Source organism: Lactuca serriola, chromosome 8 (assembly GCF_051521515.1).
Source record: "Lactuca serriola cultivar US96UC23 chromosome 8, Lser_US96UC23_V15, whole genome shotgun sequence".
In the NCBI taxonomy this organism is placed as follows: Eukaryota; Viridiplantae; Streptophyta; class Magnoliopsida; order Asterales; family Asteraceae; genus Lactuca; species Lactuca serriola.
This window is the reverse complement of record NC_136415.1, coordinates 16,342,242-16,362,229: the sequence shown is the minus strand read 5'-3', so window position 1 is coordinate 16,362,229 and position 19,988 is coordinate 16,342,242. Positions and strand designations below refer to the sequence as shown.

At 33.5% G+C, this 19,988-nt stretch overlaps 3 protein-coding genes across 4 annotated transcripts; 1 reads left to right on the top strand and 2 right to left on the bottom strand.

The window, feature by feature from the left end:
• Positions 1-432: 432 nt before the first annotated feature.
• Positions 433-1,729, bottom strand: CHIL (Chalcone-flavanone isomerase family protein). 2 transcript variants are annotated; one of them, XM_079016210.1, is made up of 5 exons: positions 1,599-1,729; positions 1,395-1,478; positions 1,154-1,309; positions 826-1,052; positions 433-738 (listed from the first exon to the last, which is right to left on the bottom strand). In XM_079016210.1, exons 2-5 carry the CDS (start codon positions 1,465-1,467, stop codon positions 574-576), a joined length of 621 nt encoding a protein of 206 aa, XP_078872336.1. In that variant the 5' UTR covers positions 1,468-1,478; positions 1,599-1,729; the 3' UTR covers positions 433-573. The 2 variants fall into 2 exon arrangements, with proteins under 2 accessions (XP_078872336.1, XP_078872337.1); XM_079016211.1 differs by having other exon boundaries at positions 1,395-1,469; positions 1,599-1,668.
• Positions 1,730-10,261: 8,532 nt separating this feature from the next.
• Positions 10,262-19,180, bottom strand: LOC145069034 (uncharacterized). The gene is made up of 8 exons (XM_079016009.1): positions 18,831-19,180; positions 18,648-18,720; positions 17,878-18,504; positions 17,733-17,795; positions 17,483-17,649; positions 17,302-17,396; positions 17,122-17,216; positions 10,262-10,438 (listed from the first exon to the last, which is right to left on the bottom strand). Exons 1-8 carry the CDS (start codon positions 18,861-18,863, stop codon positions 10,404-10,406), a joined length of 1,188 nt encoding a protein of 395 aa, XP_078872135.1. The 5' UTR covers positions 18,864-19,180; the 3' UTR covers positions 10,262-10,403.
• Positions 16,051-17,012, top strand: LOC145069035 (uncharacterized). The gene has a single exon (XM_079016010.1). It carries the CDS (start codon positions 16,102-16,104, stop codon positions 16,864-16,866), a length of 765 nt encoding a protein of 254 aa, XP_078872136.1. The 5' UTR covers positions 16,051-16,101; the 3' UTR covers positions 16,867-17,012.
• Positions 19,181-19,988: the final 808 nt, after the last annotated feature.

Sequence of the window (19,988 nt, the reverse complement as noted above, 5' to 3'; positions counted from 1 at the left end):
GAGAGAGAGAGAGAGAGAGAGATTTAATTTTAATTTTTTTTAAAAATCAGAAAATCAGAAAAACAATTAAGAAAAAAAAGAAAAAAATCATATTCATAGGGGCAAATCCGTCATTTTGAAAAAAATCATAATAGATTGGACCAAACAAACAATAAAATGAAAACTTTAGACCTCTGATACTAGCTCAAACTTTTTTGAACAAAATTGTCAATTTTTGACAAACCATAGGGATCATTTGTGCAGTTTTGTCAAAACTAAAGTTATTTGTGAAGCATTTATTCTGTAACTAACCCTTTTCTTTTCTTTATGATAATGAAACAAACCACATAATCGTATCAACCACCCTATTTCGAGGGCCAAATTATTTGAGTTCATGAGCAGTTTAAATTGTCCAAACAAAAATAAATAGATTTTAAATTGTCCAAACAAAAATAAATAAACCCAAATCAACCTTGATTTGGAACTATATTATTATTCTGGATTATCAAAAGACAAGAAGATCACAGCCCGAAGACACAATTCAACCAGATTTGGATACACACACAGAGAAGAAGACGATGATCCAAATTTAATTTATTTAGACAACTCCAAAGATAAAGCGTTTGCCAAAGATAAAATGGTCGAAGGAGAGTACGCCGTGGTGCCACCCAGGTACCATTTCTTCATCATCTCCACTACATTCCCGTTCTCCACCTTCATCGTCTTCGGTTCTTCCTTTCCTTCACTCGAGAACCCAATCTGTAAATCATTTTATCAAAACAAACATTAATGATTAAGCATTTCATCAAACAGATTTTCATCTCATCAAACGCCATCTTCACTTACCTCAGCAGTGTTTGATGTCGCCGGAAAGCTAAAAGTAAGCACCGAATCTTTTTTGAAGTATTTCAACTGCAGAAACTCAACAATTTGGTTCAGGGCTTCCTCTTCTTCCTCTTCGTACTTGTCATCAGCCGCTAATCGGTCCCTCACTGCACTCTCCAGTTGTACTCCGTACTGTGATCCCTTGATCTCCTTGATCACCACAATTCTCAAGTACTTATCAACAGGTGCTACATAGATTCAACTAAAATTAGGGCTAAATCAAAAAAATAAATAAATAAATAAAATCAAGCATCAAATGTTACATTCAAGTTTCAAGTTCAAATATTACCTGAAATAACAGAATCGAAGAAATCGTCATCTCCGGCCAACTCTGATCCAGATTTGCCTTTCCATTTTTGCAAATGAGCGACGATCTCAGGATCAATGTAAACTCCGATAGCGGTGAATTTAATTTGCAGAAAGTGTATCTCGATGTCGGTAAGTCCTGTTCGTAAAATATGAAAAGATTTTAATTTTTTAATAACTCATATTAACTAATTAATTAATATTTAAAAATATATAACAAATACCATATCCAAGCAAAGATAAAGGCTTGGTAGTTGTGATATGTGGAGGAAAGGAGATATCATCCACCATCACCATTTCTGAACACACTAAACAAAAACCATCAAAATTTTAAGTTTATGAATTCTGAAATTGCTAATTAATTAAATACAAGAACTGAGTTAATAAAAATGTATCAATAAACAAACAATAAAGGGGTTAATATTTACCAATGAAGGATATCGAAAAAAATGGATTATAAAACTCTTTGGTATGGAGAACAGAGTAGAGGGAAAGATGGAAAAAATAATGTGTGAGACCGATGTTTAAATAAGAAAACTACGTTGCCTATTTAACAACCACCAGTCACTCAAAATTTTGGTTGGTAAACTTTGTACGTGACATTGCTTTTTAAAATAAATTAATATATATTATATATATTTAGTTCATATATTAATAAACATTCAATCGTGTATGTGTGAAGTTTAATAGTATTAGTTTATTTTATAACAACATAAGTAATTTCGAACCTGACGTAATTTGAAAAAAAAAATAGAAGAATTAGTTGATGATGTATAATGTTACATTGTAATAATTAGCTAAAGCAATTAAACCAGTACTTGTAAATGAAGTTCAATATTCCTAAAACACGTAACATTAATTAGCATTGAGTTAAGAGTTTAATAATGACAATACATATGCTTGGCATGAAATTAAATTGAATAGATCGATCAAACATTCTTTTTTAGATATATCATATTAGAGTATCAGTGATATCTTAAATCTTTTAGCTTTGTGATATATCAATGATCAGAAAATAAACACTAAAATAAAAATAAATTCGTAGTGAAGAACAAAATTATATATAATATTAAAAGTAATATATTCATGGAAAAATAATACGCATCATAACAAGATTGTGTTTTTACTTAGTTTTTAAACCTTACATGCAAAGATCATCTCTCAAAACATCTTTCTAAAATATAATAACTTTCGTTAATATAATTTAATAAACATAACGAATTATCATTTGGAGTTTCAAAACAATTTTTTATAGTTATAAATTAAAAATATTATGGGATAAAATCAGTGTATCACATTTTCTATTTTAATATGTATGTCTTATGAATTTGAAGTTTTGAACCAAGACATAATTTTATTTCGATACAAAATTAGTGTAACCTATATAAGATAATAATATTAAATATGTATATTTAAATACGCTTATTTTACTTATTTTCATGAAAAGCACAGAGTAGTAGCACGCCTCCAAATAAATAGACGATGAAAGGGTTCGGTAAAACTAAGGGTTGAGATCCAGCCACGTCACCACATGGAATATCCTCCTCCATTCCCTTTATCTAATAATTCATGGAAGTGGAAGCATCCACCGTTTCACCAAATTTGGCAATTTTAAGTCGAACTGAACCCCAAGTTTTGTTATATTTGACAAATCATAAAACACTAATTACTTTTTAGTTAAATTTTGTAAAATGTTAACAAATTGTATGGACAAAATTAATTTTGATTTTTGAGGATGAAAATGAAATTAAGTATGTTTTAAGATTTAACAAAATATTCAATTATTTATTTAATATTTGATTTTTGATTTTTAAAGTTTTTATATTAATTATATAATATATTAAAAGAGAAGCGTCAAACAATACTTTTTTTTTTGATTGGTGAGAATTTTTTTTAGTTTTTTTTTGTGGGTTTACTTTTTTTTTACCGTTCTTCAAGGTAGTCCACCACCACCACACTATGAGGATACGTGACTTGTGTATTTTTCCACCGCCTCACCTACCACTAGAGATGCACAAACCCAGGATCCGATCCGGTCAACAATTCGATCTGGTCCAATCCGATCCGAATCTGGTCAACAATCCGAATCCGATTTGAAACCGGTTTGATCCGGATTTTGTTAGCTTTTGCCAGATTTTTCGACGGTTTAAGAACCGGTTTTTGTAGAATCCGGTTTGTGATCCGGGGGTCAATCCGATTTCGAGTCCGAAAAGCCAAACCGGTTTGAATCCGGTCTCCGGTTTAATCCGATTCGGTTTGGTCAAAACCGGTTTTGACCAAAACCGGATTTCGGATCGGATCGGTTTCATTTCGAGGATCCGGATTTTGTGTGCATCTCTACCTACCACTCCTATTATGCCATCTTCATGTTCCACCGCCTACTTCTCTCCATCTATTACGTCTTTCTCACCGTAAGGGTCAGTTAGTGTTCCTGGTCGAATCAACGATAAAACCCCACCGCTCCACCGCTACCTACTCTTACCTCTGTTGTTTATATTAACTTCTATGGAGTTAATCCCATGTTCGAATGTCCATTGTCTTCGTCTTCCTCTGTGTCTTCTTATTTCCCCCAATTGACCAACAAATCGTTTCCTCAGGCGTTGTGCTTTTCTCTTCTTTTGTTCAACATCACTGATAGTTTAATCTTCTCCATATTGGTCGCTGTTTCCAAACTCCTCCCAAACCTCTCATGTTTGTCGATCATTTTTAGTGAAGTCGGCGCCACCTTTACCCAATTGATCTTCACAATAGAACACCACCTAGAGTAACGGTTGCGATCACCGGAAAGTGCAACGGTGGTTGTTATTTTTCTTGGGAAAGAAACAGATAGAGACCAAAGATTACTTGATTATTCTCTTACCTGATGTTTAATTTTCCGGAAATCTCACTTCTTATGGTATGATTGGTGCTTTCAGGGTCCTGTGGGTATAAGCAGAAAGCTTGCTATTTTATTTCGGATCTCAGTAGCTTACATGGAAAAACAAAGGTATTGTTAACATAGCCTCTGACCCAATGTCATTTTTAATTTTATAGATTTAGTTATAACTTCCTCAACGTACTTAATGAAATCAAAGGGATGTTAGTAGACTCTTTGGACCAGTCTATAAAGATTTCACTTTCCCCATACTTAGTAATGAAATCAGATTGCCAAATTTTTTTCATGATATTAGACAACCATACATAGGTCTAGGCTTTGGATTCACCTCATTTGATGTCTTCTAGAATTTATTACGAATTTCCAAAGTGGACTCATGCAAATAGTGAATTGCACAGTCCACTTTGGAAAGATTGCAACTTTCCCATTAATTGAGTGGGAATTAGATTAAGAACTTTTGGTGGATGACATTAGACATCTATACAAAACTCCAATCCCAGACGTAGTCTTTAAATTATCTTTTACCTATTTTTAATGAATTTTACAAAACAGTAGACATATTTCACAACGTGTTGGTTTTTGTTTAGCTTTTGTGACTACTCCATTCCCAACTCAATAAGGACTTAATAGATGAATTTTATCTATGCATGATTCTTTTCATTATTTATTTTGGAAGGTAAGGGTTTGGCTAGCATTATATTTTTCCAGTTTCTTTCTTTTAGTATAAATATATTTGTCTTTACACATATCCAACTTACTAACTTATTTCAATTGATGCAGATCAGTTTGAAATGATTTGATTTCCAATATACAAATAAAGATCATAGTCAAATAATTCCATTGGTCAAGAGTATAATAATAGAAGAAGCAAATAACTTCTCATAGCCTCCTCTTATCATGGGGTCTTTTATTCTACCAATTAGTTTGATCCTGAAGGATTTAGTACACATTTTCTTCCTACTAACTTTAACAAATTTCCATTTTCTTTTATCTCAATCCTTTTAATTATTCTAAATGGTTTTTAAAATTAAAGGAAAACAAGGAATAACTAGCGGTTTCTGTTGTTTTTGGTTACAACCTTTGTGAAAATATTGCATCCCTCTTCCATTTCTTTGATGAGAATAATAAGAGAAGCTCTTTCTAAAGTGTACTGGAATTCAACTTCTGAAACAAATCAATGATAATTTTCATATATTTGGTTCTTATTATGATTATAGCTTAAAATTTTATATATTACCAAATGACTTTTTTTAAAATAAATATTTCAGGAGCGAAATATACCTCATGGGCTTCCTCTATAACTGTAATATTATATTTCTCTAAAGTTAGTTGTAATTATTAACTTTTTTTTTCAAACATGCAAATGATTAGATGTCTTTAATTTAAGAATCTATGGGGATTGCTAAAGCTTTGGGAGCAAATAGATATGAATTGGACCGTTATTTGACCGTGGTGTCTATTGTTGATCTTTTAACACACTAAATACCAATGTACTTTCCATTTACATGTTTTTGTTTATGCATCTTCTCAAGAAAAGAAATGGGAATTTTTCATGAAGTGGGAGAAATCCATCTTCATTCTTGGATGTATAGATAAAGTAAAAGGTCAATTTGCAAAAAGTAGCGACATACTTTCATGTCCAATCATGTCGTTTTCTTTTGTCGTTTCCAACACCACAAAGCAGGGTTCCTTCCCTAGTTATTTACTAAAAGTGGGTTGATCTCATGATTGTCTTGGAGTTATATTATTGTTAGGGGGAGTTGAATGGATTCATTAATTAGAGTGTAAGTCTTTCTATCATTTTACATCTTACATGTATTATAAAAAGGTGATTGTTCGATTTATGTAACCACACTTTAAAAAAATCCCTTAATTCAAAATTATCGTAGCGGTCTCGAACGACACCACTGTATTAATCTTTAACCTCACCAACAACGAGCCAAAATTTATGAAACTTTTGAGTTTGTTCAAAATACAGAAAACGTGTTGCAAAATTACGATCTATTTGTTTCACATCATGGAAACTCTCCTTTGGACTCGTTTATCTTTATCGTCAACAACATATAAATAAGTTCATGTTTCAAAAATTGGGCATTTGTAGTTGTTTATAGGGAAATTTGCATTAAAGACCTTACATTTTGGTTCTATTAGCAAAAAAAAAGTCACCTTTATTTTTTTTATGCAATTTAACTAATGAAACCGGTAAACACTTGCAAAATAACACTTGTATTTAGTGTCGGTTTTAAGGGTTAAATTACAAAAAAAAAATGACTTTTTCATTAATAAAGTTTAAGTTTAAGGACTTTTCTCAAGATCTTCTTTTTTATATATACTAAATTTATTTGAAGAAAACTAAAATTTATTTATTAAAAAACTTTAAAAAAAGAATAATTTTATTTATTAAAAAACACAATAATGATAATTTATATATCATTTTAGAAATTCTTTTTAATAAATAACATTACTACAATCATAAATATATCATCTATATCTTATAGAACTTAAGAGAACTTTGTTGATTTGTTGTAAGAAGTACATTTCTAAGCCAAACGCTATTTCATTGTTAAATTTTTAAGTATTAGATGTAAAATGTTTACCATAAAACTATAACTTATCGAAAATCCTTTTACAATCGAACGACATCTCAAAAAATAAAGGTTAATCAGATATTATTTGTTTAGTTATGTGACATTTTCTTATTTTAAAACCTCTCATTGTTATATATCATTTTCTTATACCTTTTTTAATATTTATATTTATTTATTATTTATGTGTTTTAGGGTATTGGTTTGTTTTGTTAAGATATGTAGCAGGAGGGTATTTTCTGACATACTACGAAATTTTCTGAGTTGTGACTCGCTTTCAAAGTTTAGAGAATACATGGGTTATATCCATGATGGGTTATGATCCAACATATATATAATGTGTTTGGTGTGTGTATGTGTAACGTCCGTATTTCTGGGCTTGCCATTTTTAGCAATGTAATAGTCTATGTTAACCTTTGTAACCCATTTGAAATAATAAGAATGTATTATTTGCAAATTATGTGTTTTATACTTATCTGCTTAATTATGTGATTTGATTTAATCAAAGAATAAAAATAAGCATAAAAAAATTGAAATGTTATATAAACCCGATATCGATGCACGAAGATGTAGTGATTGAGACGAGGTTTCCGAAAATATAAAGAATACTGAAATCCGAGTTATAACGAAGAAGTTATGACCTGTCAAAGTTTTGCGACAAAACCGGTGTGGCACAGCGTGACGTTAATAGTGAATTTACGAAGGAGTGATATTTAGCCTTAGTGATCAACACGAAAGACGTAGATAATGTTGAACCGAGAGCATGCATAAAAAGAACGCCTTAATCTGACTTCGTATGAGGAAGTTATGATTTTTCGAAGTTTCAGCTTACCAGTAGACAGCCCAAAAATTCGAATTGAGATCGAGCGAGTTTTAATCTAAATGAGAATCGAAGATCTCGTCGATGGTAGCGCAGCGACAAAAAGAGGGACGAAAGCGGACGTCAGACGAAGAAGTTATGAATTTCTAACGAAGTTTTTCTGTCCCGGCCTACTAAAAATAAATAATAAAAATAAAGTCAAAATTAGCCGACGGAGTCTAAACGAAAGTTGTAGAGTATGGTTTGACCTACGCGTGGATATAAAGAACGTCGAAAACGGAGCTTGAATGCGAAAGTTATGCAATTTAGAAGTTTTACAAGTCAAATTACGCCGAGCGTAATTTGAGTACGCCCAGCGTACTCGGATGAGTGCAACTTGCCTGACCAATACTCGAGTGCCACTAAGTGACGCATGCGGTGACGTCATAGTACGCCCAGCGTAACCAAGATTACGCCCAGTGTAATCACAAACCCAGCACCCTATAAATAGAAACCGAGATCAGCCATTTTCCTTGCCATTTTTCTTTCTTTCTCTCTAGTTCTTGCCTTGGTTTCCGTGCCAATTATATCCCGAAGCCTCGGTATCATTCCCGAGCCCGAAGCAAGTTCCGAAGTCCCGAAGATCCCGAGAAGCGTTATTTCCGAGCCGAAGCTCTGCCCGCAAGGAGCCCGGTTTTTGTAAAGATCTTCCAGATCTACCGAAGAATACTACTTCTACAAGTCGTAGTGTTGTCCGATCATCTTCTGATCAAGTGAGTGTGTAGTCACTTTCTTCTAATGCATAATTATGAAGTATTTTATACGAAATATGTGTTGTGTGTATATTTTGTTGTTATATGTGTGAATGTATATTCACTTTCTTCTATCTCATAGATATGATTTAATCTCTATGAAATACGTGCTATGTGTATGTGTCTCATCTGTTGTTTGGAATATGTATTGAATGAGAATGCTATACAGGTTTTAAACTATGTATAAAAATATATATTTTTATCTACTAATATGTTGGGTAGAACATTGGTACATAGTTGATGTGTGATAAACAGATGAGAGGCCTCGATGCTGTTGTTGTTGATCTAGTTATTCAGCAGAGTATGGATAACGACCACAGACTCTTTCTAGACAGTCCTGTGTAACGCTAGCAGGCTCATAACCTGTAGGTGTTGTGAACGATGTGTTCACCGGTGTACTCTATCCCCCACATGGTTGCCTTTAGGACACTTATTGTTGAAGAAGCCCCTCTGCAGTAATGTACGTCCCTATGAAAATCCTAGATTAGGTCCCTTGAGATAGATGTTGTTTTAGGGACGTAAAGTTAGGATAACGGGAATGGGTAATCGAGTTATTGTTGATTGGTAAAAGTAAATATAATTATCTACTGCGGGTTGAAAACCCTATATGCTCACCAGGCTCCCAAGCCTGACCCACTCGGTTTATTTGTATTACAGGAAGTGGCGCAAGGGCATAAGATGGATGAATCATCAAGTTGTTTTGTTTACAAGTATGTATATGTATATATTTGTTGAATGACTTGTAATGTTATCGTTTATGCTTTATGGTCTGTATTGGAACATGACATCCCGGTTTTTTATTATGAAATGAAATTATATTTCTTTATGAAATGTTTTGATAAAAATCTATTTTATCATGTTTTGTTTTTTAGAACAAATTCCGCAACTCTTTTAAATCAAAAGAAGTTACTCTAAAAATGTTTAAAAAGCATAAAGGAAACCGGTCTTTTCTGGCCGAGATTTTGGTGATGTCACGATATGAGCTCTCATAACATAGATTGCTCACACATACACACTCACTTCATTCTCTCAATCAATTAAGGTTTTCTCCTAGCGTTTGTTCATAGTTCTTCTACTCCTATAATTTTTTATCGTCTTCTAGGTAGATTGAGTGTAGAATAGGTTGAGGGTTGTAGTAAGATTGGTTATATAGAGTTATTGAGTGATTTGTAGTGAGTTTTACTTTGTAAGTCACTTTCAAACCAACTAGTTCTTATTCTATTCTAAAAGAATTGTTGATGTTGATTATTTGTGTTTTGTTCAACTATTATTCTTAAATAGGGCTCCATTATACACATTATTTGGTATGAAACATTCTTACGACAAGTCAACAAAAGTTTTATTAATTATATTTAATCACCAACAATACCACACTATGTCACCACCACCACTATTTGTCATAAAAGCCTTCATATTTACACAAGCACACTCTCTAACCACCACCATTTGCCACCAACAACACCATCTTCACCACAAAACATCGGTAGCCCCCATCAATACCATTTCCGACCTAGCTTCTGCATTATTCATCTCTGAGCCACCATCATCACCATCGTCCACATATTGTTCTTTCTAGGCCACATATATAATGGAGCTCTATTTATGAACTCTATTTAGATGGTATTTTTATGATTGTAAATGATATTTATTAATGAGAATTACAAAAAAAAAATCCTAAAAATAATATATAAATTATAATTATTGTGTTTCTTAATAAAAAAATATGAGTTTTTTAGTGAAAGGGATCTAGATGGTATCTTTATTTTATGTTTTAATAAATAAATACAAGTTTTATTCAAATAAATTTTTTTTTTTGTATATATATATATATATATATATATATATATATATATATATATATATATATATATATATAACTCTATAAAAGTCCTTAAACTTTAATCTTGTTAATGAAAAAGTCATACATTTTCTTTTTGCAATTTAATCCTTGAAACCTTACTAATCGGGTACAAGGGTTATTTTGAAAAAGTTTATTTGTTATGTAACATCCTAAAAATAATGACATAAAATTTTCATTTCTAGATTAATAAATAGTTAATACAAATCACTTCCATAAAATCAAGTTAATCGAGATTTAAGAAAAACATCATCGAATCAGAAGAGATCACAGAATGTGGAAACATGTGGTGTGTGCTCTTCAATCATCCCGAGCTCTTCCATTGGAAAACCGAAGTACCTGAAACATAAACTGAAAACTGTAAGAATAAAGCTTAGTAAGTTCCCACAAACTACCACATACCAATCGTACAAGTGGGCCCAACCCTAGGGTTGATTCCAACCCAAAACAAGTATGGGCCCCACCGTGGGGCCTCGCCCTGGGGTATATTTCAACTCAAACATATCGTAGTGGATATTTCAACCCATCATGCCATAATGGGCCCCGCCCTAGGTGTATTTCAACCCAATCACAGCATATAGCACATAACAACTATCATCATAAAACACATACAAATAAATAGCATATAATATACATATTAGGCCCTGTCTGGCATCGGGCCCTGCCCGGCATCGAGTCCCGCTCGGTAAACATAAACACATAACACATACAAGATTCACGAAGACAACAAGCATACTAAGCATAACAAACCATGGGCCAACATTGGTGCCTTGGACCCGCTAAACACAGTAAGGAGACTCACCTCGCACACCTAAATCCCGCGGATAAATCTCTGGATGTTGGCTGCCCAATCCCCGAACTAACAATACCAAAACAATACCCAATCAACATTTGGGTCCCAAACCATATCCATAAATCCATTACTAGGGTAAATGACCAATTTACACCTTACCTGGTTTGGAACAAGACTTAGGCCCAAACCAAAGCCCAACATGTGAAATCCCTCCTGACTGAGTATGTGTGATGTACTCAGTTGTACGCTAAGCGTACTTGCTGTTTGGCTTGTATGCTGCACGTACAGACTTGTACGCCCAACGTACTTCTCCATTAACCCAAATCCTCAATAAAGCTCTTAATGCTTAAATCTAGAAGTCTAAGTCACAGATCTGAGTCCAAACAAATGTTTAGAACCATAAAGTCACTGACTTGGTGACTTTTCATGCCCCAAAAGAACCCAACTTCAAGATATAACACTCTACTTTCATAAAATGGACATAAACTCGTGCATGGATGGATCTAAACCTTAAATGTGACAACTTTATGCCTCAAGAAACTCGGAAACATCAAGAGTGGCAACCTATAGCTCCTGGAGTGGTATCAAGCCACTAGATCTCATTCTTAGGGCCAAAAAGGGACCAAAACTCACATAAAATAGATCTAAGACATCAATGATTAAGTTCATAGCTTTTTACCTCAAACAAACAGGAAATGAAGCACATCATCAAGATCCATAAGCTCTTCTTTGATCCACAACCTTGCATCAAACTCCATCTTCTTGAATATGAGCCAAAATACACCAAGATGCACACAAGGAGCTCAAAAACACAACTATGGAGGCTAAGGGACGGTTTTTAGGGTTTTGGGGACTTGGAGGCTAGTAAAGAGGCCAGCCTAAGGACTTAGTGTGCTTATATAGGATACAACAGAAAAATATAGGGTTTTCATCCATTCCACGTACGACCAGCGTACGAGGTCTCGCATCCACGATCAGCCTTCACAGTACGCTAAGTGTACGCTAGTGTACGAATCGCGTACAGACCCTCGCATCAGTACGCCCTGCGTACTACCTAGCTACACCCCGCGTACTAGGGTTTCCCTTCGGTACTAATATACTCTGAAGGCCATAACTTCCTCGATATATATTCGATTTCGACGATCCATATATACATGAGAAGGTAATAAGAAACTCTATGCTTTAAACAACTCATACCTACCTTACAATATCCCGAACAAACATCCAAATTCCATAAAAGTCCCGAGCTAACAAATTACCAAAATACCCTTTGGCTCCAAAGCACCTAAACAAAAACCTAGAACATCCATATTACATCATCCAACCCCAAATGAGTCCAAATCTCAATTCTTCAAGGGTTTTAAGTCTGCTAATACCCAATCCTTGATCACCACCTCGAAATGGAAAAGATTCGAAATAGGGCGTTGCAAGTTTCAATGGTTAAATTGCAAAATGTATGTATAAATGCGAATCGAACTCTTTCTTTGATCGATTAGGACATTCGACCCCTAAAAGCTTAGGTTTTTAGACCAAAAGACATCGGGGACTTCCCCAAGCTTAGCTGAACTTGGTTAGCTTTTTGGCTTGTGCGCTATGTTCTGTTTTTTTTACATAAAAAGATAAAAAAAAAAAATATGAGTATATTGTATAAGGTTACGACTTCACTCTAAAGTTTTGACATTAATGAGTTATATATATATTCATCTTGAAACCAAGTATAAGGCAAAGAGTATGTAAAGAACATTTTGTAACAAATATCATCAATATAAAAAAAAATGATATATATATATATATATATATATATATATATATATATATATAGAGAGAGAGAGAGAGAGAAAGAGAAAGAGAGAGAGTTTGGTTCAAATGTTTTTATTATCTATTGTGTGCATATAGGATTGATTTTAGACCAATCATTCTAGTCATTTTAAGAAAGTAATTAATGCATATTAAAATGTTGAAGATTTAATTAATATGCATTAATTGCTTTATTAAAATAACTAAAATGATTGATCCACAATCAATCATACATGCACACAATAGATACTTAAAACACAATAACCTATATATATATATATATATATATATATATATATTATTGTGTTTTAACTATCTATTGTGTGCATGTAGGATTGATTGCTTATATATATATATATATATATATATATATATATATATATATATATATATATATATATATATAAGCAAATGAATCCTACATGCACACAATAGATAGTTAAAACACAATAACATATATAAATATAAATATATATATATATATATATATATATATATATATATATATATATATATAATCGGAAAATGAATAGTATTTTTTTTGGATTTCAAATTTTAGTTACAAGACTTTCATATGTTGATAGGTTTGGTCCTTAGAATTTTTAGGTTTAAGACTTAGTCACAAGACTCTCATATATTTCCCGGTTTGGTCCCTAGACTTTAGTATATTGGCATGTTTGATCCCTATACTTTTTGGATTTCACACTTTAGCCACAATACTTTTGTATATAGGCAGATTTGGACCCTACACTTTTGTATTTAGACAGGTTCTGTCCCCCACATAGTGGGGGGTAAGATCACTCAATTTTAATATTAATATCTCTAAAATTAATTTTCACAAACATTTGATTGTAAATGAAATATTCTCATATATCCATTTTTTTGTCAAATAACAAACATTCATATGGTTTTTGACAACCAATGTTTTTAATTCATAACTTTTTTTCATTTCGAACAGTACCTCGTAATTTAGTATGTTATATATTTCGCTCATCCCGTTAACGGTGTTAAGTTTCTACTATTAATCCATGGTAAAATGATTTTTTCCTTAACCTTAAATTTCTTACTATTTTAAAAAGACAAGGTAGTTAAATGTAATTCCCTAACCCTAACCTTCATTCAAGGCACATCATCCCCTTCTCATCACGTAGCCTCCCCTTATGGTTACCGATAAATACATAGGCTACGACCGCCAATTTCTCTTCCATCCTCATGCTGTTGCCGGAGACATGGCCAACCACCTCTATCACTTGTTTAGGTCACCACATCGATTATCTCTACCATCTTCATGTGAGCACCACATAAGACAATCCCCCTTGTCTATCACCGACATAGATCGTCTCTCCCTTTTCCCATATGACTGCTTGAGTTGTCGAAGACACGACATACCGTCTTTGTTTTTCCATGTTAGCACTGTCGCTTTTCTAGTCCCAATATGTTTTCATATTCCTAACGTCAAAAACGTGTAAAGCTCACCTCAATTGCTAAAAATGTTGACTATATAAACAAAAATTGATATGCATGCATATGAACAAAATTGTTGCAAATGAACAAATGTTTTCTGATAAGTTGGATGTGTGGGATCTAATTGTCTATAGGATTTGGATTTCTTTTACCTGCAATTAATTTGTATACCTACTCTAGTGTTTTGATGAGCAAAATTTGATTAGAAAACTTTTTTTTCTTTTTATATTTTATATAATTTAGGTTGTGAATCCACTAAGTAGTCCCCAAAAACCCGGAACCGGTTAACGGGATTTTGTAGAACTGGAAACCGAACCGGTATATAGGAACCGGTTCGGTTCCGGGTACGGTACCAGGTAAACTGGGTCTAGAACCGGAAAAACCAGAAACATCAATGTGGGTAGACTGGAGCCGGATAAAGTGGGTTTATAACAGGAAAAACCAGAAATTTTTTGTAATTAATTACTACTTAGTGGCTTGAACTTTGAAAATTTTCATATTGATATCCCGACATTGGGGGACTGTAACTCATTGAATATGAAATCAAAATTGACAAAATTATAGTCTAAAATCATGTACTAGCTCTAAACTACACTCTGGAAAAAACCTCATATCAATCCGATTTAAACGAATGAGATATGCATGTGTTAACATTTTAACACAATACAAAGTACAAAAACAAAAAGCTAAAAAGTTGAAAATTTTCAATTTTCATATCTCAACTTTGGGGTACTATAAACCATTGAATATTAAACCAAAATAGACAAAATTATAGTCTAAGCTCATGTACAAACTCTGAACTACAAGCTAGAAAAAACCACATGTCAATCTGACTTCAAACGAATTAGATATGCATGTTTTAATACATTCAGAGAATACAAAAAAACTGAAAAACTAAAAACTTTCATCTTTGATATCTCAACTTTGAAGCACTGTAAGTCAATGAATATAAAACTAAAAATGACAAATTTATAGTCTAAAATCATATACAAACTTTAAACTACATGTTGGAAAAAACCGCATGTCAATCGGAGTTGAAACGAATGAGATATGCATATTTTAAACGTTTCACAAAAAACCGGTTCCAATCCTAAAAGTGGTTCCGGTTCCTATCACCAGTTTCGATTTTTAGACCCGGTTTATCCAGACCCGATGGACCCAAACTCGGATTACCCGGAACCCGGATAAAGTCAATTTTTAAACCCGAAACCGGAACCGGTTCTATATAATCTGGTTATAACGGTTCCAGTTCCAGTTCCATCCGGTTTTCCGGTTCTAAATCTAATCCCTAATTCACAAGTTCGTATAATTTACTTTATGACATAATAAACGTAACATTCCCCGTGTTTTGTTATAACAGTACGTTCAACACCATTACGTCATGATTTATTAAACATTTCAACCAAAACGTTCGTCATGTAGTTTATAAGCCCCCAATTTATAATTCAAACTTATTTAGTTATTTATTTTAAGTTGATTTCTTTATGATGCAGTTATAAAATTTTGAAATTTTTGGTGTATTATTTATAGAACTTGAAAAGTATATATTTGTGTGTATTGTAGATTTTTATATGAGTGTTCGAATTCACCAAATGGGTTGAAGACCTGAAGCACTTAATCGGTATTTGGATTATTTGAATAACCCAACCCTAAAATCAAGCACTAAATAAAAAAGAAAAAAAAAATAACGTAATAGATTTGCATGAAAAAGCAAAACACGTATATTCCATGTAGGAAAAGCCATGTCAGCAAAACGGCGGTTAACACAAGTTAGTTGAAAAGCGGCACGCGCATACCTGCGACAAACATAGGTGTGCAGCTGCTCCATCTAATGGCCATTCTTTGTCCACGACAGTTCTCTTTGATTCTCACCCACTAGAAATAAAGAAAAAAGGAATTACTTAATGGTTTATTTTTTCTTTAGCAACACCGTCGACGGCTGCTAACGATGGCCTGTTTCGGGATTCGGTACGGAGGAGCCGGTGATTGTTTACTTCGACAGCCGGCAGGTGGTTTCCTTGATGATCGGTCGGTTCGGGTTTCTAGGTTTAACAACCTGCATTCACTGTCGATTCCCAATCTCGCCGTTAAATCAACATTCTCGAGAATCTCGACGGCGGCGACTGGGAACGTGACTGCTGTTGGTGTTTCTGATCGTCTTGATTCCAGGTCGCCTTCGTCTCTCTTTGAAACCAGCTTCGATTTATTGCCGGCTGAAGCGATTGTTAACGGCGAAGAGTACGATCGTAGTTGCGATAGTCCCGGCGTTTCTGAGAAATTTGACGAATGGATGAGAAATTCAGTGACAGAAATCGTGAAGAACATAAGACAAGCGCCGTTGCTGGTTCAGATATACGCCGACGGCGTAGTGAAAACGGAGAAGGCGGTTCAAGCGGAGGACTGGCCGAACGTGGTTAAAGAGCGGCCGTCGTCTCCTGACGGAATCATACTTGTGGAAGAGCTCCAGGATAAGATAGATCCGGCCGATTCCGGCGATGGATTCGAGGAAGAGAACGGAACTAGAGCGTTCGGAGTGCTGATTCAAGGTAGATTCAAAGGAAGAGATCGATGCAAATCAGCTTGTTATTTGCTTAAAACCTCCAGCGTTAATGGTGGAATCGGACCTTTTTGCACCCATTTTTGCTTGATGAAGGTCCATAGCTTCAGCAAAAGTGCTTCTTCTCAGTTCAACGATTGTTGGCTATTACAATGAAAATATTCATTGAATCTAATAGATGAATTGTAATTTCAGGAAACTTAGCTTAAACGTGTAAATTTGTACATTATGATCATCGATTCATGTTGATCATCGAACAGAAACATCAGTAATTATTGAAATGAATAAATCCGATTGCTCCATTGTAATTCATCTTCGAAATAAATACAACAACATGAAACCTAGTATAACTTTAAGTTAAACATTGACAAATTGTTACAGATATCAATTAGGTCAAAAATGATCAGAAACCTGGTAGGTTTTGTGCAGGTTGTAGAAAATTGGATGTCGAATAGATAGCAGCAGCAGCAGCCCTAACGGCTAAATCCCTATCTACTTTCTGAAATCTGCATGAAAGAGAAGATCTCGTTCTTTGAATATGTGAAAGCCGAATTTAAAATTCATTAAATGAAATATAAATCAAGCACTTACAAATAGTTATTTTGCAAACCAATCTCTGAAGGAAAAGGGAGGAGACCATGTTCACAATGCGATAACATTTCCCTCACTTGGTTCAATGATTTCTCCTGGTGAATTGTCAAAAATACCCTTCTTTCTTTAAGATGAATTAACAAAAGAGAAAACCAAAATTAACATATGTTACAAGACTCACAAGATGTTCTTCTTCTTCAGAAAGTGATTTATCCATCTGATCAAAAAGAGCAGTCCATCTGAATCTATGCATCTCAATGCCAACAGGTGAATATAACTCCATTGATATTAAGAAAGGTAGCTCTGTTTGAATCACAGATTGAACTCTTTTCTTGCTTCGCCTTAATGCTGCAATAGCAGAATCAAAAACTGTTTTCAAATTCTAAACTAAAAACATATCTGGAATTACAAAGTTATGATCTCTACATTACCTGCAAGACGCCCTTTAATGTCCTGATGAACAAGTTCCAACCATTGACAAGCTACACTTGCAGCTACAAAACAACCATCTCTCATATTTCATATAAAGAAGAAGAAGATGATGATGAATTTGCTTATAAAATATTTAAAACTAACCTTTAATAGAAAGCGAATCAACAGTAGAGATATTCCCTGACTCCTCATTCGACAAAGAGCTTATATTCTCTGATGCCATGGTTGAATCCGATGAAAGCTTCAGTGCAAGAACATCATCTTCAACATCCTTACTAATTTTGTTCTTGTTTCTTGAAGATCTTACAAGATTCTCTATTATCGAATGAACCTGTCTTCTGTTTCTTACATGGTTTATAATCCCGGGATTCAATTCGTTTAAAAGTCCACTAGGAGCAGCAACTTTTGCAAATTTATCGACTTGTTCTTTTTTAGCGATCTCTATCTTTTTACTGATCACTGATATGCTTCCTCTTTTCTTCCCACGGGGTTTTGGCATTTGTGGCACCAATACACCGCCATTAGAGGATGACAGGAACCCATTTTGTTTCATTTGTTTCCATATTCTCATCGACTCTTTCTCTCCCATAAAGCCACAAGTGCTTCCACACTCAGAACTTGAAACATCTTCTGAGTTGAGATCGAGACTTATCTTTCTTCGTTTCTCACAATTTTTTGTGGATTCGATACATGATGGAGCATCATCAAAGGGTAAAATGTTGGATTTGGCATTGAGTTCATGTTTTGAATGAATGTTCTTCCCCAATTCACCTGTTAACGATAGATTTTATCTCAGATTACTAGCTTCCATGATTTGATAATTTTTAGTTCAAGTAATGATATCATCAAGATCTGTAAAATTGTAGTGCTTATTGCGAATTACAACAAAACGAACCAGAAGGTGATTGAAATACCTTCCAAGTAAAAACGCGATCTAAAATCGCAGGGTTTTGCCCATTCTTCTTCAAATTCTTCGTACTTCATCTTCTGCACAAACCAATTAACAACGAAAATCAATCCAAGATACATCAATTCAAGCAAACACCAAAACAAATTCGATCTAAACTTAATTCCACACAAATCGACGGACAACATACCTTGAATTTAAATCTCGCTCCACCACCATCCATGACTGTACACAAAGCTCAAATTATCGAGAAACGGTGATTCAACGTCAGCAAAAAGAAAATAACTCCAGCTACCTATCTAAAGAGGAGCTAAAATCAGAGAAAGGATGAATCAATTGCTATTACTTGTTAGGGTTAGGGTTAATGTTAAGATGAAGTAGGCGCCTAACTGGTTACTGGCGGAGTTGTATAAGTAGAAAGAAATTTATTTGAATTTGTATGAAAGCGCGCTGACAAAGCTTTTCGATTGTCTTCGAATTACAAATCTTGTGACATGAAAGCAAAGCAATCACGTGTTGGGCTGTGTGTGAGAGATCGGAGGGATTTGTTTATTCGTTTAAATTTAAAGTAAAAAACTTAAAATAATAATAATAATAGAGATCGAAAGCGTATGTTTGTGGTTTAGTTAAGTTTTCAAATTCAAAAATTGAGATGGGGTTTAAAAATGGATGAATGTTGCCGCGTATCAAGATGCATCACTAAACGTTAATACTTTAATGACAAATCTAAATAAATTATCTATGTTCATTATAAAAATTACAACTTCGGTCATTAATTTTTTTTTATGAGAATAGTTATTTTGGTTTTAATTTCTGGTTGATCCTAAATCAATATAAGATGACATTTCTATCTTTTTTTAAATATTTTATTTTCTAAAACTAATTTTAATTTTAAAAAAAATAAATAAATAAGACAAACCTCACCACCTATATGGGCACCACTAAAACCACACCTAAGTCTTATTATTCAACATCTATCTCGCTCACTCTTAACATTTTTTTCTCTCTCATACTTTGTCTTCAAACTCTTGTATAAGGCTTGACTTTTTTTGTTACAATTTTTTAGTAGATTTAAAATTGTTATTAAAAAAAATGATAAATATATAACTAAATGAGTTAGAATAATGTGAATAATAAAATGGATCATAATAACAGTTTAAATGCTAGTTGGAAAAATTAGATGTTGAATTTATAACATTTAGAGTTTGAAGGTAAAAAGTGACAAAAATGTGAATGTGATTGACTAAGTGTTGATTCACTTAAGTGAAAAGGGGACCAGTAAAATCTTTTTATGGATAGGGAAGGACTAGGTATAAAAAAATTCAAAGTTAGATGTAACAAATATGTT

Bases quoted from the DNA above. Each gene is read 5' to 3' on its own strand.
- CHIL (XM_079016210.1), bottom strand. From the start codon at position 1,467: ATGGTGATGGTGGATGATATCTCCTTTCCTCCACATATCACAACTACC. The intron at 1,053-1,153 runs GTAATATTTGAA...GAATCTATGTAG, and splicing joins CTTCGATTCTGTTATTTCAG to CACCTGTTGATAAGTACTTG. The intron at 739-825 runs GTAAGTGAAGAT...AATGATTTACAG, and splicing joins CGACATCAAACACTGCTGAG to ATTGGGTTCTCGAGTGAAGG.
- LOC145069035 (XM_079016010.1), top strand. From the start codon at position 16,102: ATGGCCTGTTTCGGGATTCGGTACGGAGGAGCCGGTGATTGTTTACTT.
- LOC145069034 (XM_079016009.1), bottom strand. From the start codon at position 18,863: ATGGATGGTGGTGGAGCGAGATTTAAATTCAAG. The intron at 18,721-18,830 runs GTATGTTGTCCG...TGGTTTGTGCAG, and splicing joins GAGCGAGATTTAAATTCAAG to AAGATGAAGTACGAAGAATT. The intron at 17,397-17,482 runs GTGAGTCTTGTA...ACAATTCACCAG, and splicing joins CTGAAGAAGAAGAACATCTT to GAGAAATCATTGAACCAAGT.